General features: G+C 45.0%; 4 protein-coding genes across 5 annotated transcripts; 1 reads left to right on the plus strand and 3 right to left on the minus strand.

Annotated features, from left to right (window-relative positions):
- Positions 1-91: 91 nt before the first annotated feature.
- On the minus strand, positions 92-1,170 carry LOC6493516 (pupal cuticle protein G1A). The gene has a single exon (XM_032454328.1). The coding sequence runs from the start codon at positions 1,070-1,072 to the stop codon at positions 164-166; it is 909 nt and encodes a 302-aa protein (XP_032310219.1). The 5' UTR covers positions 1,073-1,170; the 3' UTR covers positions 92-163.
- Positions 1,171-2,268: 1,098 nt separating this feature from the next.
- On the plus strand, positions 2,269-3,006 carry LOC6506426 (cuticle protein 76). Its single transcript, XM_001957868.2, has one exon. The coding sequence runs from the start codon at positions 2,353-2,355 to the stop codon at positions 3,004-3,006; it is 654 nt and encodes a 217-aa protein (XP_001957904.1). The 5' UTR covers positions 2,269-2,352.
- Positions 3,007-4,621: 1,615 nt separating this feature from the next.
- On the minus strand, positions 4,622-5,753 carry LOC6502843 (protein late bloomer). Of its 2 annotated transcripts, none has more exons than XM_001957867.4 (5): positions 5,516-5,753; positions 5,281-5,425; positions 5,098-5,232; positions 4,860-5,039; positions 4,622-4,807 (listed from the first exon to the last, which is right to left on the minus strand). In XM_001957867.4, exons 1-5 carry the CDS (start codon positions 5,536-5,538, stop codon positions 4,715-4,717), a joined length of 576 nt encoding a protein of 191 aa, XP_001957903.2. In that variant the 5' UTR covers positions 5,539-5,753; the 3' UTR covers positions 4,622-4,714. The 2 variants fall into 2 exon arrangements, with proteins under 2 accessions (XP_001957903.2, XP_014764617.1); XM_014909131.3 differs by having other exon boundaries at positions 5,281-5,460.
- Positions 5,754-12,453: 6,700 nt separating this feature from the next.
- On the minus strand, positions 12,454-14,777 carry LOC6493515 (pickpocket protein 28). Its single transcript, XM_001957866.4, has 6 exons — positions 14,148-14,777; positions 13,826-14,086; positions 13,565-13,769; positions 13,237-13,507; positions 12,925-13,183; positions 12,454-12,868 (listed from the first exon to the last, which is right to left on the minus strand). Exons 1-6 carry the CDS (start codon positions 14,714-14,716, stop codon positions 12,622-12,624), a joined length of 1,812 nt encoding a protein of 603 aa, XP_001957902.1. The 5' UTR covers positions 14,717-14,777; the 3' UTR covers positions 12,454-12,621.
- Between the last annotated feature and the right edge of the window lie 1,161 nt (positions 14,778-15,938).

The raw sequence follows: 15,938 nt of genomic DNA on the forward strand, positions 1-15,938 counted from the left end.
GCAGAAACCAGTTGCTCAAATAAAGTCTGACCCAATGCTCATGAGCAATTGCGCTGGAAGGTCTGCCCGAGTCGGTGTTTAATTTGCAACAATCGATCTCTGTCTTTATTAACCGCCAAACATTAACAAGAAGCTTTAACAATAGCCGAAGACATAACAAGGCTTAGAAACCCCAGTGGGTGCCGAAACCGTCGAAGCTCATGTGGGAAACAGACTCGGCGGGCGAGTACTGGACCGTCTGGGAGCTGCCGTAGCTGGAGACGCCCAGGGCGGGGGCGTTGTGGGTGTAGGTGGTGGCGGCGGGTCCGTGGTTTACGTTAGTGGTGGCCAGCACGGGAGCGGGAGCGGCGTAGACTGGAGCTGGGGCAGCGTAGGTCTTGGCGATCACGGGAGCAGCCACGATGGGAGCGGGAGCGGCGTACACGGTCTTGGCCACAACTGGAGCAGGAGCGGCGTACACGGTCTTGGCCACAACTGGAGCAGGAGCGGCGTAAACTGCAGCTGGGGCAGCATAGGTCTTGGCAATCACTGGAGCAGGAGCAGCGTAGACAGCTGGGGCAGCATAAGTCTTGGGAATGACGGGAGCAGGCGCAGAGTAGACAGTCTTGGCCAGCACTGGAGCAGGAGCGGAGTAGACAGTCTTGGCCAGAACGGGAGCAGGAGCGGAGTAGACAGTCTTGGCCAGAACTGGAGCAGGAGCAGCGTAGACAGCCTTAGCAACCAAAGGAGCAGGAGCAGCGTAGACGGTCTTCTCGACCACTGGAGCCGGAGCGTGAACAGCCACGGTCTTGGCTACAATGGGAGTGGCCTGGGTGTACAGAGGAGCAGCATACGTGGTCTTGGCAATTGCTGGAGTGTAAACGTTGTTCTGGATCCGGGTGTCGGTCTTCCTCACGCTCGAGTACGGGGTATCCACAGCCTTGGAGTAGCTGGAAACAGTGCCGTCGAAGGAGCGGACCACATTCTGCTGGGTGGCGGCCACCGCGTCCACGGAGGGATTGGCCACGGCCAGGAGACCGGCGTTGGCGCAGGCCAGCAGGGCGCACAGGGGAATGAGGTAGCGGAAAGCCATGGCTAGCAACTGAAAAGATGACTGGCAAGTCGACGGATTGTTTCGGGTGGTGATGGCAGGCTGGTTGGACTGCGACTGATGCTGATTTGGCCAAAATGTTGCGGCTTTTATACGCATCCGAATCGGACGCGTGCCAGTTTTTTTCTCCTTCGATTTTAGTGATTTTTGCTGGCTTTGGTAATTGAACTGCCCACAATGCGATGTGTGAGTTGCTCACCTGTCGCCGGTGATTGGCGCAACCGCTTGAAAGCCAATTTGCTGGAATAAATTAAACGTGGTAATTAGGTTTGCGGGCTGACATCCAACCAAAGAGTCAGGGCAAGCTTCAGGGCCCTGGTGTAAAATTAATAACAATTTGCCAAAAAAAGAGAAGAGCAGCGAATATTTTTTCCAGAATTCTGTTCCTGGTGTAAGAAGCATCCCAAGTTGGCAACACAATTCAATTTGGAGCAGCGTCAACTTTTGTAATTTCAATAAATATTCATCATGCGCCCTGTGAGCAGTCGAGCAGGAAAATTCATTCTCCAAACTTGGCCAAAATAATGGGGGAAGAAGATAACTTTATTGGGACATCCACAGCGAACTGTTGAATGCTCTGTTTTTTTAGTGAGATACACGTTTTTTGGCTACTTTATTTACTGATCTGAACTTTTTTGTTTTAAATAATAACGCATATGCCTTCCTTAAAATATGGCTCTTTCTGATCATCATCATATCTCCCCTCCTTAAGGTCGAAGGAAAAACAATTCAGTTACCCCTCGGGAGCAAAAAAGAAAACAAAAATCATAAACAACACCACCGACACCCCTGCTGATACAAAAGTTGACAGCCACAAGGAACATCCCCTTATTGAGAAGTACTTCCTTTCTTCCACTTTTTTGTTGAGGGAGTTTGAGGGAAAATTTGCTGCTCGAGTAGAACTCAATTTAATGGAAAAATACGCCAAGCAAATAAAAGTTTCTTCGGGACTCTGGAAAATTTATGAGCTGTTGATAGTATTCAAAATAATTCACTTCCCTGGGAGGCGGGGCTCTCGGACTGGCCTCCAAGCTGACCTGAAAAAGCACAGTCATTTGTCGACCCAATGAACCAGTTTTGAGGCTTAGGCCTAAAGTCTATCTGTCACACATACAAGCGCTAGATGGCCGTGAAATTTGGCCAAAATGTTTGAGGTTTTTGGCTATAAAAACTGCGAAATGAAAACAGACCAGCATCAGTAGCAACTGCAGCTCACTTCCAGCATCAGTTAGATAATTGAATTTTAAAGTCAATTCATAGTCATGGCCTTCAAGTACGTCCTCCTGTCCTTCTGCGCTCTGGTGGGTGTGGCCAGTGCTGGCCTCCTGGCTCCGGGCACCACCTACGCTGCCTCCTACCCGGTGGTAGCCAAAGTGGCCCAGCCGCACTACGACGCCGTCGGCACCACCCAGCAAAACGTGGTGCGCTCCTTCGGCGGCACTGTCTCCACCTACTCCAAGAACGTGGTGACTCCCTACTCGAGTGTCAGCAAAGTGGACTCCCGCATCACCAACAACGTCTACACCCCAAAGACCCTCTACTCTGCTCCTGCTCCAGTGATCACCAAGTCCATCTATGCTGCTGCCGCTCCTGCTCCTGTGTACGCCGCTCCTGCTCCAGTTCTGGCTAAGACTGTGTACGCCGCCCCTGCTCCAGTCGTGGCCAAGACCGTGTACGCTGCTCCCGCTCCCGTGGTGGCTGCTCCTGTGATTGCCAAGACCTACGCCGCCCCAGCTCCAGTTTACGCCGCTCCTGCTCCAGTTTTGGCCAAGACCGTGTACTCCGCCCCGGCTCCAGTTTACGCAGCTCCCGCTCCCGTGGTGGCCGCCGCTCCCGCTGCCTTCGTGAAGTACTCCCCCGCCGCTGTGGTCGCCCACGCCAGCTTCGATGGATTCGGTTCCCACTGGGGATACTAAACAGTTCCATCGCATTTGACGCATTTGTTGACACTTTATTAATTTGTCCGTACGAATAAAAAGTTATAGCTGCATAAAACATGAAATCGCTTTTTAACTAATTACTAAAGTGGATGGAAATTGGCCAAGATAAAGCCATCATTGAGGGCCATATTGTCTTTTCATAATTTTTGAAGGGGATCCCTGGATATTTTTACAAATTATTGAAAAAATATTTTGTTCCCAGATTTTGATGCAGAATGATGGAGAATCTATCTACAAATCGTTTAAGGTATTCCGCTCAAGAATCGGATTAGAATTGGCCAAGATATAGCCATCGTTGGGGGCCATATTGTCTTTTCATAACTTTTGAAGGGGATCCCCTGGAAATTTTTAAGCTAGGTCTTTGGTCAGTTGGTCAGTTTGGACAAGCAAGAATCTTAAAAAATTTTATTCATGAATCAGCTCTGATGCAATCCTCTGGCCCATTTTGCTTTTTTTTTTCCGGCACCTCACCTCTCGGGACCTTAAAGTCTTCTACACTTAATCCTACATCTACTATATCTCATAAACCTTGAGTCGAAAGAAACACTTTCACCCTTTCGTTATTGTTGCCCAAGTCCGGCATTCCATTTGTCTGGCGTTTAATGGGGCATATGTGTGCCAAATAATTCTGTGTTCACTCCAAGGACCTTAAACTTGAATCCCTTTTATACTGCAGGCCCCCTGCTTTAGCTCCTTTTTTATTTGGCTAGGATGAAAATATTTAGTGCGAAACTTTCTGTTTGTCTTTGTCGGCTGCGGGGAGGTGCATCAGAAAACAAAAAATTGTTGGCCAAAGTTTAATGAGCCGCATGACCCTTTGGTCTTCGCTGTCCCTATATCCTGTGTATAAACTTTGTGGCGGGTCGGTCAGCAGCTTGACCAGGCTCTCCTGTTTGCACTTGTTGTTGCTATTATGGTTACGGTTATGGGGTTCGACGGCTAAAAAAGTTTTCGCAACAACACCCACTCTCGCACGCATAAAAAAACGGCATTAACGATGTGGGCTGGAAGCAAACTATTTAGCCATAAAGTTGGTCGTTTCGTCGGACAATTTTGTATGCATATTTTATGGATTTTCAAATGCTGCAAAATTGTTTTTCCACTGCCAGAATTTAATGTTGACAACAATAAAATTTATGTACGACGGTTATGGGTGGGTGGATGAAGGTGCACGGAAGGAAGAAAGGACATAAAAAGAATATAAACTCGGTTAGGTGAGGGGATGTCCTTGAATATTTGCCGTTTGGCTGCATTTGCATATTGTTGCGATTGTCGAGGGGCCCTGTGTCCGGGATTCGAGACCAATTCCGTGTCCAAATCCCCGGCTGTCGTGGCATTTTCAATACTTTTTCAATCGTCCGACATGCTTTGTTGATTTCTTTATTGGCTCATCCATATGCATGCCAGCGCCGGACTAGCAGGACACTGGACGCTGGACACTCCGGGATTCAGGATTCCGGACATTGGATTCGAGACTCAAGTGTTTATCGTTATTGATTGCAGATTGTGAAATATGACGAAAGCCGGATCCAATTTGTCCGGCTCTTCTTGTTTTAGAAAATGGCTTGAAATTCTATTACATGGAGCCAAATCTTATTAAATATTTTATTTACATCTAAAATTTGTCAATTCACAATAATTTTGTAGAAAAATATACAATATACAAGATTAGTGGTTAATATATTTAGGCTCTATTTCGGAAATAAATAGTGGTTCTTCGACGATCAATGCGTCTCAGTAAAGTCCAGTACGTGACGATGCTCAGGACCAAAGAAAACTGGTTAATATTTTAAAAAAGTGAATTAATGTTTTTATTTTTTATTTTTTACCTGAAATACTGAAAAAATAATTTCCAAGGTGTAAGACCGCATGCGTGTCATTTTCACGGTGGAGCATCCTATTTTATGGAGGTTTTCAGGCACAGGTTTATGTCCCACGTAACAGCTTTCTGGAATCGGTTTTTGAAAAACTATATAGTCTTTAAAGCCCAATACTCCACAACATGCGAACTATAATTAAACAACAAAACGATTAACCTAATAATGGTGACATCTATTTTTTACTTACTCGGTCTTCAAAATATTTTAAAGTCCGACCGGATTGCCAAATTCGAACCACATCGCTAATGGCCTGATACGGTTGTGATTGCAGAAGATCCATCAGCATCTCCAGCCATGTGGCCAAAAAAAGGATCATCGCTAGCTGGAAACCAATAAAATAAAACAATCAATCACTCATCGATTAACTTACGATTCGAAGTTGTCGTTTCGCATCCAGAATAACAAAAGGTATAACCAAAAAATGTATCGGCAGGAGTACAATCGCCAGAGTCAATCCTACAGCTTTGTAGATCTTGAACAAACAATTCCAGCACTCTGTCAGTCTCTGTAGTTCACTGAAATACGCCCAAATGTTGAAGCCGTTTATGATCTAAGAATGATTGTTTAAGAGCCAGTTTCTCTATGAGAAACTTCCAAAGACTTACGACACAGGTTGCCCATAGTGCATAAATTAAAAAACGAGTTATTTTTATAGCCCTTTCATAACATGATATAATCCTATCTGGTTCGATTTCCATCACAGTTTCGAAATATAATTCCTCCGAGGTTCCAGTTCCTCTTAGAAATACGTCAATACAGCATAATGCATGCAAATTTAATTGGGTGTGTGTAATTGTTTGGAAAACTTGTCATTTGTAGAGTAAACAGGCTAGGCATTCTCATTGAGGGTGTTAGGATTTAAATTTTAACCCATTCCTTACCAAACTCTGGAATTTGCATAGATTTCTGCTGCCCAGTAGCTTTTCGCGGTTGTCTAGAGGAAGTGGTAAGTTTAAGGGTATCCTAGAACTAAGCATACATCCAAGCCATCCAAGTCCTTCCCTGGAACTCTGCTATGGAATTTTTTAATCAAACAGTTACCATTAATTACTGCAAAATTCTGTAGCCACATAACAGACATTTTTTCGACAGCCCGGCGTGCTGGAATGAATGAAAAGAAAACAGATTCCACTGCCCTCGTATCTTTGTGTGGGTTTTTGTCTAACTACGATGGAGACTATCTGTGAGATATAGTATCTGCGAGGGCAGCAGGATAAGGATTGCCCAGAGAACCAACCGCAGACACCGAACGGCAAAAGAAGCACCAACTAAAAATCAAATTAGGTGCAAACGAGGGCGCCCGTCAGCGCCAGGAAGCAAAAAAAACATAAAGAGAGATGAGGGCGTGTCGTGGTTGCGATTTAGTAATGAATAATTTATAATGCAAGCCGCTGATGTTTTTTTTACTTTATTTTTTTTGTTTCTGAGCTTTTAGTTGAGATTAAAATTTTGCGGCTTTCCAGCTCGGACGCATTAAAGTTCATGCTTAGCGGCAGGATTCGCTTTTATTCCCCGGGCTGATAAATGTGCGTGGGCGGGTGTCAAGTGCACGCTCGTGAATTCAATTTGATACACAAACTGATTTATCGACTCACAGCAGAGGCCAAGGCATGTACTATGCACTGAAAAAAAATAATGAGTTGTTAGTGGAATAATTTGTCCTATGACCCAGGAAAAACTAGGAGTAACTGAATAGTGTAAGAATATAGACCATGTAGAAATAGGTACTTCAGTTGCTAAGCAAGTTTCCTTAACTTACCCATAACATACATTTTTTTCCAGTGTAGACATTGTCTCAACTCAACTGCCACACGCCATTCATAAGTCAGTCGTCGTCAGTGGGAGTTCAGTGGCAAAAGTCGCTGGCGGATGTGGATGCGGAGACGATAAAAAATTACATACACTTGTAACTGGTGTCCTCCAGCTACACGGGTTCTATGGGCTCTCCTCTACTCCGGAGTTATGTACCATGTCTGGGGCTTCAACTAGACTCTGCAGCCTCTAACAAGGTTAATTTGTTGCGATCGCAGTTCTCTGTCATTTATCTTCGCTGTCAGCGGCAACTTCTCGCAAAGGGCGAATAGAAAAGAGTCGGGCTATCGTTCTAATTTGAATTTAACAAGCTCACAGGATGCTCACAGGGATGACGGAAGTGAATGGTGGCCCCATCAGTCCATCAATCTATGGGGGGAAGTATTGAAAATTAAAAATTTATTGCCAGGCAGAGTGTCAATCATCGCCGACATCATTCTCAGTTCGGAAACTAATAAACTGAAGGACGATAGTAACGTGGTTGAAACTGAATCACGGAAAATATTATTTATAAAGTGCTTTTGAGAAGCTCTTCTTTTAATCTTTAATAATAATATTTTAGAGATTTTATATGTGTATTTTTTTTTCCAATTGAATAGAAAAATCACTCTTCAGCGTCCTGCCACAAAGTAACCAGCACACATCCTAAATCATCGCCAATTTGTGTTTGTGTCTCTCGACAGCATCCTTTCCCGGGCATCCTTCCACTTTTTCGACTATCCATTGAACGTTTCAATTTCACTTGTTGGCTTCGATTGTCGCCTGTAGCCCCCGACAATTGAAAGCGACACTTTTATGGTTTTCAGATTTGTGTGATGTTTCCCTGCTCCTTTTATCCTCTTTTTTTGTGGACTGCCCATGTTAACACTTTTTGTGCCATGTTTTATTACTATCTAGCTTGCGGTCCTTTCACAGCATGTATCCCTAATTGAGAAATTCTTCGGAGAGTGACGAGAAAATGAAAAATGAATTAGAGCTCCCTGTAGCTCTTATTTCCGAAACATTAAACAATAGTTTTGGGTTTAATATTATTTTTATCGCCCCCAGCCAAGGTCTCGGGCAAATAAAATTTTGTTGCATATTTTGTGGCGTCGAATGGCAGTAACAAAAATGAATGAAATCGTAAAATTTGGACCGCACTGGACCGCATCCAGTAAGCTAATAACGTACACTCAAAAACCGGATGCGCCACAGACCAAAAGCCGCACAAAAGCTGACCCCTTGCTGCCCCAGATGACCCCGGAACTATAGGGATTTTTTTCGTTTAATACACTGTTAAAAAATGGGAAAATGATTTGTAATTTCAATAATTTATTTGTTAATATGAGGTTGTTTTCATTTTCTTTTAAAGAAATAAATGACTAATTATTACTAAATTGTTTTAGTATTTTTGTTTTAATATTTCTAAATATTTTATATTTCTTATTCTTTTTATCTCACAGTGTAGTAGCATCTAAGCTTTCATGTGCAAGTGTGATTCTGGGTCCTGTGTGCATTGGCATTTAAGTGCCGAAAACAGTTTTTGAAAATGGCTAGGAGGATGTGAAGGCTATGAAGGTTATGGAGGCAATGGAGGGCATGGAGGATATCTAGCCAGAAACCAGGACGTCTAACATAACATCAATTTGTATGCGTTCTATCTTTCATTTCGTATGTTTTTTTGTTTGTCTGTTTGCTCTTGTCTATGGCTTTCTTTTTCTCTCGTCCTGCAGCCGTCTCTTTCGAATGGGAATTGCAATTGCAGTGCTCCTTGTCTTTTATACCCGCATCCGCGCCGGGTAAATATTTGATTTTTGCATTAAAGTCAATTTGCTTTCATGATTCCGTAATTCATTGTTTACTCACGCCAACTTCTATTACGCCTTCCGACCGCCTGCCCGCCCCAACCAGCTTTGATTGTTTATTTTTATATACCCATCCCCGCGGGCCCCCCATCCGGAGTCTCCAGTATCCCGGAATCCCGCATATCCGCTGCACTTCCACCCCAGTTATAACCTACCCAGTCATCCACAGATACCAACACCAGACCCGGCTCGCCGATATCCGCATCATCTTTGTTTGTTGCTCGCAGCAAGGTTTTGGTGGCTCAGCCTTTTTTCTGCCTCGTCCCTTTCCCAGGACCTCCTCTTCCAGGACCTTCAACCACCAGCATCCTCCTGTTTTAATATGCGCTCCCAACGTTAGAAATTAAATCTGGCTCTCAAATGTTATTTGCGCTTTTCGTTTATTTATTTATTTATTATTTGCTTACGCGGCTGCCAGTTCTGGTTCTGGTTGCCGACTTCTGGTCCTTGCTTAGTCCTTGCTGGTGCTGTGTCCTGGCCCAGTTTTCATTAGGTAATGCATAATAAGCTCGAGAACTTGTGCGAGTGAATTTAATTTATATTATTGGCCCTCGCTCCCTGCCAGGAAAAGGCAATTATAAGACTGAATATGAATGGAAAGCCAGTTCTCATTGTTTTAGAATAAGTTAAGAGGGAAAAATGCTACCAGAAAAAATCATATTTAATTTTAAACCCCTATTTACGCCACCTCATAGTTTATCAAACCAAACCATATGTGATTTTTACATCCAACTTACCAGCTACTTGGCTTGAAGACATCGTCAAGCTTTTATGTTTACGCTGCTCCACTCCCGGAATAATGCCAGACGCAGCTCGAAAATGGAAAAGTCAAATCAATACGACCCACCCATCAATATCCCTCAGACATTATTATAAGAGGCGCGTCGCCTGCAATGTTAACGAGCTCTACGCATTTTATCGCCCGGGAAGCTGGCGCAACATCAGCTACGGAAAAAGCTAAAGGAAAATCAAGCTTGAAGACGTTGTCATTGCCTCATCATCATCGCAGGACGACAAGGATGTGACTGCAGTAAAAAAGAATCTAATTTAGTTCGCGGTTTGCATACAAATATCCTTCCTTACTCGTATACCGCAGCTATTTCTGCGGCTTTATGCGATTATGTGTGATGTGAGGGTGTTAATTCTCGATTGGTGTCACGATATACATTGATTCGCCATTTGACTTATGCATTTTTCATTAATTGTCCTGTCCCATCTTGTCGCTGGAAATTGTGAGATTTCTAATGGAGTGAAGGATTCAGCCAAGCCCAGAAATTTAATCAAAAATTCTAATTCGAATCCAAAGTTGAGCATAAGTTTTTAATGACTTTTCTAGAAGTTTTGGATGAAGTTTTAGATGCCCTATTGCAGCAATTACTGCAATCGATGCTTACAGAGAGAAAATATTACAATAAAATCAAAAATTAAAAATTAAAAGAGCTTTAGAATGGAATCCATAACTTATCGAACAAACCTTCTGTCTTTTAGATATTTTCTAATACTTCCTTATATTTTTCTCAGTGCCAACTCAGGTGGCTGCTCCAAAGGACTTCTCAGTTAGACACAACAGCAAACAAAACATCGCTGAGCCCAAACCGCTAATCGCGTTACACCAAACTTGTGCCTCAAAGCGGCAAGCACACACATTACAAGGCAATCGAGCGCAAAATTCCACATACGCCCCGTGTGACGTGGGCTGGCGTGACGTGACGCGGCGATAGCGAAAGGCATTCAAGTCATTTCCGCTTAAGCAATCAGTTTGAGGCACCACCAAGTCAGTCGTCATCTACTGAATCCTTTCACTCCCCCGCCACTGCCGCTGTCAACCTCGAAAGTCCAAAACATTCCAGGTGCCCCACCGGCGGATACCCGCCACTTGACATGAAAGCCGCGTGCTGTTGTCGCTCTCGGACCTGAATGCATTTGAATGCCGCAAAATGCTGCTCGAAAACCGACATAAATACAAACAAACATGGCTGTCTGCCGGTGGCTTCCTTTTTACTGAAATCCTATGAAGGTGCCTTGACTTTCAGGCAAGGAAGTACATAAGTATATAGTTTAGTTTGAAAAATGTAGAATAAAGTTATTGAGTTTAAAATGTTTTTTTTTTAATATTTAAAATATATATCCCTGTTTACTAATTAAATTAAATTAGAAATTAAAACAGACCCTTGAAGCAATGAAATTTAATTGTAAAAAAAGCTAATAATTCCGAACGCCTAGACCGGAAACCGGAAGCCGGAAATTTAAAGCCTTGCCAAACAAATCAAGGAGCTCCTGACCCGTCGCCTCGTGCCACCTGATTGTTATTTGTTGTTGCTATGCAGTTGTTGAATGATGGTTGTTGTTCTTGCCACTGCCAGACACTGCGGACAGTTTGAGTTGCATTGTGCAAAAGTTTAATTACAATTTGCACACTTTTTCGTGCAATTTTCCGTTAAAAGCGAACGAAACTTTTTATTGATATTGCTGGGAAAGCGTGTGCGAGTGCTGCATAAAGAGTGCAGTAGTATCTGAGACCCCCCTCTTGACTCTTATTTCTTCCACCGACCTCCGGCTCAATGTCAAGTGTCATGTTATCCCGGACTTATTCATGTCTGCCATCACAAAGGGAGGAAAACTCAACCGGAAGAGTGAAGAAATTACTTGCAAATTGATTACTGACATTGCCTGGCGAGGCATTCATTTACTTTTTATCGCTTAATAGTGGATGTCATATTACGAGGACTTCAAAAACTCTATAAAAAGATCAGTTTCTAAAGGATGTTTGGCTTTTATAATCAATGGTTTATACATTCTGAGCAAGGCAAAGTTTTTCTGTTAAAAAATCCCTTATCTTTCAAAGTAAAAAAGTAAAAAATAAATAAAAACCTTCGAGACAGCCTTAATAGTCAACCCCCATGCGGAAAGTACCCCGACATCTGCTGACTATATGAAAAAATCTATATATATTTTATAAATGTCAGTGAGCTGGAAAGTGCCAAAGTGCGAATGCGAATTTCGTGGCTGTTGCAGCTCCAACACATGCCAATAAAAATTTTATTAGGCTTATATGCAAATGTGTCAATTTTATTTGCAACATTTCGACACATTTCGACACTTGTTGCCATAATGAAAGGCATGCATATTACAGGAAAAAGGCCAACTGTTGCACCACTATTGGCTGGCACTGTTGCGTGCTGCATTCGCGGAATATTCGCGGAGCTTGTAATTCGCACAGAAAATTAAATTAAACTAAATGACAGGCACTGTGGCGGCGTTTTAAAGCCTGTCTTGCAACATTCAACACTTTGGGCGGGCTGCCGGGATTGGCTGTGCATAAATTGCAGCTACTGTTTAAATATTTGCCGACATAATTAACTTAATTCAATTTGATTTCCATTAGAGTCGCACGCACGAGGAGCCTGGAGACTGCGGCAATGTTTGCCCATCTAAGGTATTTCCCATGCCAGGAAATTGGAGGCAGAATCAAAGGATTCGACTTGCATAACATATGAGCTTGAGAGAGGACATTAAAAGAAAATATTTATACTACTAAGTATACTTTTATACTACTTTTATACTAGTTTTTAGTACTAACTATATCATAGATGCAATTCTTTGTTTTCTTTCTCTTCTGAAATGGTTATCCTCATTCAGGTTTTAAAATAAAATCCACTCATAACTTTTCTCCCAGTGCATGAAGATGGTACGAGTCAAAGATGCCTCATGACTCCACTTTGACTTTGTCTACGACGTTGTCTATTGACTTTCGAAATCGAATCGACTGCACCAGCAAATCACACAATAAAATAATTGATTCCATTTCAAATGCAATGGATAGCCGGGTAGCCATATGCGGGTCCTATCGGGAGGACCGAGAACAGGACTGAGGATTCCCATTGACGTCTGGTGCTGAGTACAACTTTATTTTCATTGTTTGCAGATTTAACATTTAACGCAACACAAACATAGAGCATCCGAGTCAGCTCAACTTTGGCTCCGGGTTCAGCCTCCTCGAGGAAAAAGGAGGCCTGTGAAGTATATGGATGAATGGATATGTGGAGGTCCTACAATTAAGCATCCTTGTTGACCGCCTGCAGCAGTTCTTTGCGGGTCTTGCGGCGCATACGCAGATTGGAGATCAACCGCACGGTGCAGAAGTAGACCAGTTCGACGATACTCAGCATGGACACGCCCATGAAGAGGCCGAGCAGACCTCCGCAGTTGGCAAGGAAGTCCGTGGTACCGTAGAGCTCGGAACGGCGCGAAGTCAGGAACTGCGCCTCCTTGAAGAATATAGATACGCGGGACATTTTCATCCTAAGGATGGGGGATAGAGACTATAGAGAAATTGAGAGTTAGATATAAATACTCACCCTTCTCTCTTGGCCTGTTCCTCCTTGCCCTCAGGCGTGTCCTGGTTGATCACGGACTTGTAGTCGAAGTCCGCCTGGGAGATTTCCGCCTCGTAGGCTATCGAGGTGCAGGACGGCAGGCAGTTGCACTCCGTCTCCCCGCGACTGTTCTCCCCGGAGTTGGCCAATCCCTGGTTGAATTCCCTGAGCAGCAGTTCGTCCTCCGCCTGGTTGTAGCACTTTAAGCTGGCAGCACCACAAACAGGCATATTGACATTGCCTAAAATTCATGTAATTAGATGAGTCCCGGAGGGAATACCCATGGGAACTTACGGGGCATGGAGAACTTGACGCAGCCGCACTTGGCCAGAGTGAAATTGGCCAGGCACTCCAGCTCGCAGTTGCTCTGGGAATAGATATTGAAGTAACGCAGATCCCGCTCCTTCTGGAAGTAGCACTGCCGGCGATTCGGTTCGTAGTGTTTCAGGCCATCCGAGGTGGTGATGATTTTGGGACGAATGGAGATGAGCACTTCCTGGTCGAAGGGGATTCGGAAGTATTGCTTCGACACTTGAGCCACATCTCCGGGGGTGTGTAATAGAATCTATTGAAGGGTTGACTTTTATAGATCCGTAATATAATAGAGAGACCCGCTACCCACCTTGAAACCCTGTACAGGCCCTCGGCACATATCATCGAAATCTATTTCCATGCCGCCCATAAAAAGATACAGACCAGCTCGGGCTCCAGGACCCAAAACCCGGTTGGGATATGGCGAAGTATCCGCACTGGCACTATACCCATCCTCCACATTCCAGTCCATGGATAAATGGTTCTCTTCCCGGAATATAAAATCGGGAATAATTCTACAGGAATACGACTTGTAATGGAATATTTAAAAGGATTAGATGTTCGATCCTACCCCTCTGCTCTGAAAACCTCCGCAGGACTTAGAGAGTTGAAGCTATAACACACTCCATCTTCCGTGACAAATTTGTGAAAGATTTCACTGCACTTTTTCTGGGTATTGCGCCACTTGCAATTCAAGTAGGTATCGTCGAATATGGGAGACACTTCCGTGAGGGCATCGATAATCTCCATGCCCTTCCTGGTGGCCTTGCCAAGCTCAACGTCGTGCAAATGGGGCTCACAGACTTGGGTGACAGCTCCGTAGAGTTCTTTTCTGGGAAAACGGATAAGGATACAGACACCTGAGCTTCAGGAAATGGAAGCTGCAAACTTACTGCCTCTCAGTGAGATCCACAACACCGCTGACATTGTTCGCGAAATCCCGCACCTGATGATACGAATCCGTAAAGTTGAACAGCGAACGACGGGTTTTCGTTTCCGGACAAACAGTGACCGCCGGAAAAGGGATCTCCCACACAGGTGTGGACTTTTCCGCAAAACTGACAATCACCGGATTGTTGTTCCACTTGTCCCAGATATTGAGGGTCAGCTTGACGCACGTGAAGACCGAGAGGATGAGGACGGATATCCAGAAGAGACGCTCGAGGATGGGACGCTTCTTCTCGCCCAAGTACCGAATGCCGTGAATGGTCGTGTAGTCGCAGTACTCGTGGATGATGGCCTTGGCCGCCTGGAAGCCGCTGCCGTACTTGATCTGCTTCTTGGTGTCCACCTCGTCCTCGCTGTCATCGGAGACGGTCTCGCGGAACGCCGGAGGCAGACGCGCCATCAGAGCGGCCCGCTTCCATTGGTTGGCGGCGGACAGGGGCGCCTGGGGCAGGCGGACGGCCACCTCCTCGTGGCCCGGGCTAGGGGTGTGCGGCTGGGTGCTCTCGGTCGACATCCGGTCCGGCGTGCAGCAGATTCGTTGACTAAGTCAGCGGTGCGCACGCAAGACTCTGGCTTTTATACCCGCTTTCGCCGAACCGGCGGGGTGCGGCTGCCCTGGGAGGTCCTGACTGGTCCAAGCCCCCAAAGGATTCCGGCACGCATACGTTTAAATTCGTGGTACTGGCAAGGAGTCACGCCAGCAAGTACTGCGTTTTCGGTGGCGTTTCAATTACTTCATTTTGCTAAGCTGGCGTAATTTGCCAGCTCGCTCCCAGCCCGGGACGGAGTCTTTCTAGTCTCCGGTGGCCGGTGGTCCGGCTCCGGCCCGACTGCCCGCGTAATTGCCATCGCTGACCCATTGCCCGGATAAATGTTACCTTTGAGCCTGACCTAGGCGAGGCATTCTAATTAGCCAGTGCGCACTTTAAGCTCGCCCCGCCCCAGGACCAAAAGAGCAGCGGCAACCGGAAACCCACATCTGCAACTGGCCTCCCAAAAAAAAGGGGAAAAAAATAAGCGGAAGATTGAAAAGGCAACTTCTCCTGGCTCCAGCGAGGCTTATGCATTTTAAATCCCAGTCGCCACTCGACGCCACTTGGCTGCAGGCGCTTAACTCGACCTCCAAACAAAATGCCACACGGTTGCAGACGCCGACAATGTCGGGCCGAATCCTCGGGTTGAACTTTGTGCCGCCACAACAAGGAACACAAATGTTAATAAAAAGTATCTATCGAACAGGGGATACTCTATATAGCTTGGTTGTAGGAACCTGAATACTTCCATTTCAAAAGATTAGAAAATAGGTACACCCTTAAGCTGGAGTCCTGCAAAGCACCGCAATGGCCAGCGGCAAGGACAACAGGCATCACCACAAAACACGCTGCGACCATTTTGGATGCGCATTTTAATAAAGTTAGCAGCAATTCGGGCATTGTGTCTGAATTTTCGGAGGGCGCCAGGTCAGCCAGGACTCCAGGACACTCTTTAAACTGAGCCCCCTTTGTTGGGACTTTTCATTATTGTGACGTTGTGCCACCAACAATGACGGTATGCTGGCATTGTCCTTGCACTCAGTGTTACCTGTTTTTCGTTTTTACCGGGCCGTAAACATTTACACACTACTCCGAGCCGTCTACTCCGCCGGAGTCTGGAAATTGTCATTTATTTTAATGAGCTGCGAAATAGAATTTCTGATGCGCCTTTTGGGCGCCCAAAACTTTCCATTTCTCCCGACA

The sequence above is a fragment of the Drosophila ananassae genome, chromosome 2R, assembly GCF_017639315.1.
Source record: "Drosophila ananassae strain 14024-0371.13 chromosome 2R, ASM1763931v2, whole genome shotgun sequence".
Taxonomy (NCBI): Eukaryota; Metazoa; Arthropoda; class Insecta; order Diptera; family Drosophilidae; genus Drosophila; species Drosophila ananassae.

Coding starts and splice junctions, on each gene's coding strand:
- LOC6493516 (XM_032454328.1), bottom strand. CDS start 1,072: ATGGCTTTCCGCTACCTCATTCCCCTGTGCGCCCTGCTGGCCTGCGCC.
- LOC6506426 (XM_001957868.2), top strand. CDS start 2,353: ATGGCCTTCAAGTACGTCCTCCTGTCCTTCTGCGCTCTGGTGGGTGTG.
- LOC6502843 (XM_014909131.3), bottom strand. CDS start 5,608: ATGGAAATCGAACCAGATAGGATTATATCATGTTATGAAAGGGCTATA. Junction 5,233..5,280: donor CGAAACGACAACTTCGAATC/GTAAGTTAATCG, acceptor ATTGGTTTCCAG/CTAGCGATGATCCTTTTTTT. Junction 5,040..5,097: donor TAAAATATTTTGAAGACCGA/GTAAGTAAAAAA, acceptor GTTTAATTATAG/TTCGCATGTTGTGGAGTATT.
- LOC6493515 (XM_001957866.4), bottom strand. CDS start 14,716: ATGTCGACCGAGAGCACCCAGCCGCACACCCCTAGCCCGGGCCACGAG. Junction 14,087..14,147: donor GTGGATCTCACTGAGAGGCA/GTAAGTTTGCAG, acceptor CCGTTTTCCCAG/AAAAGAACTCTACGGAGCTG. Junction 13,184..13,236: donor CGTCAAGTTCTCCATGCCCC/GTAAGTTCCCAT, acceptor CATGAATTTTAG/GCAATGTCAATATGCCTGTT.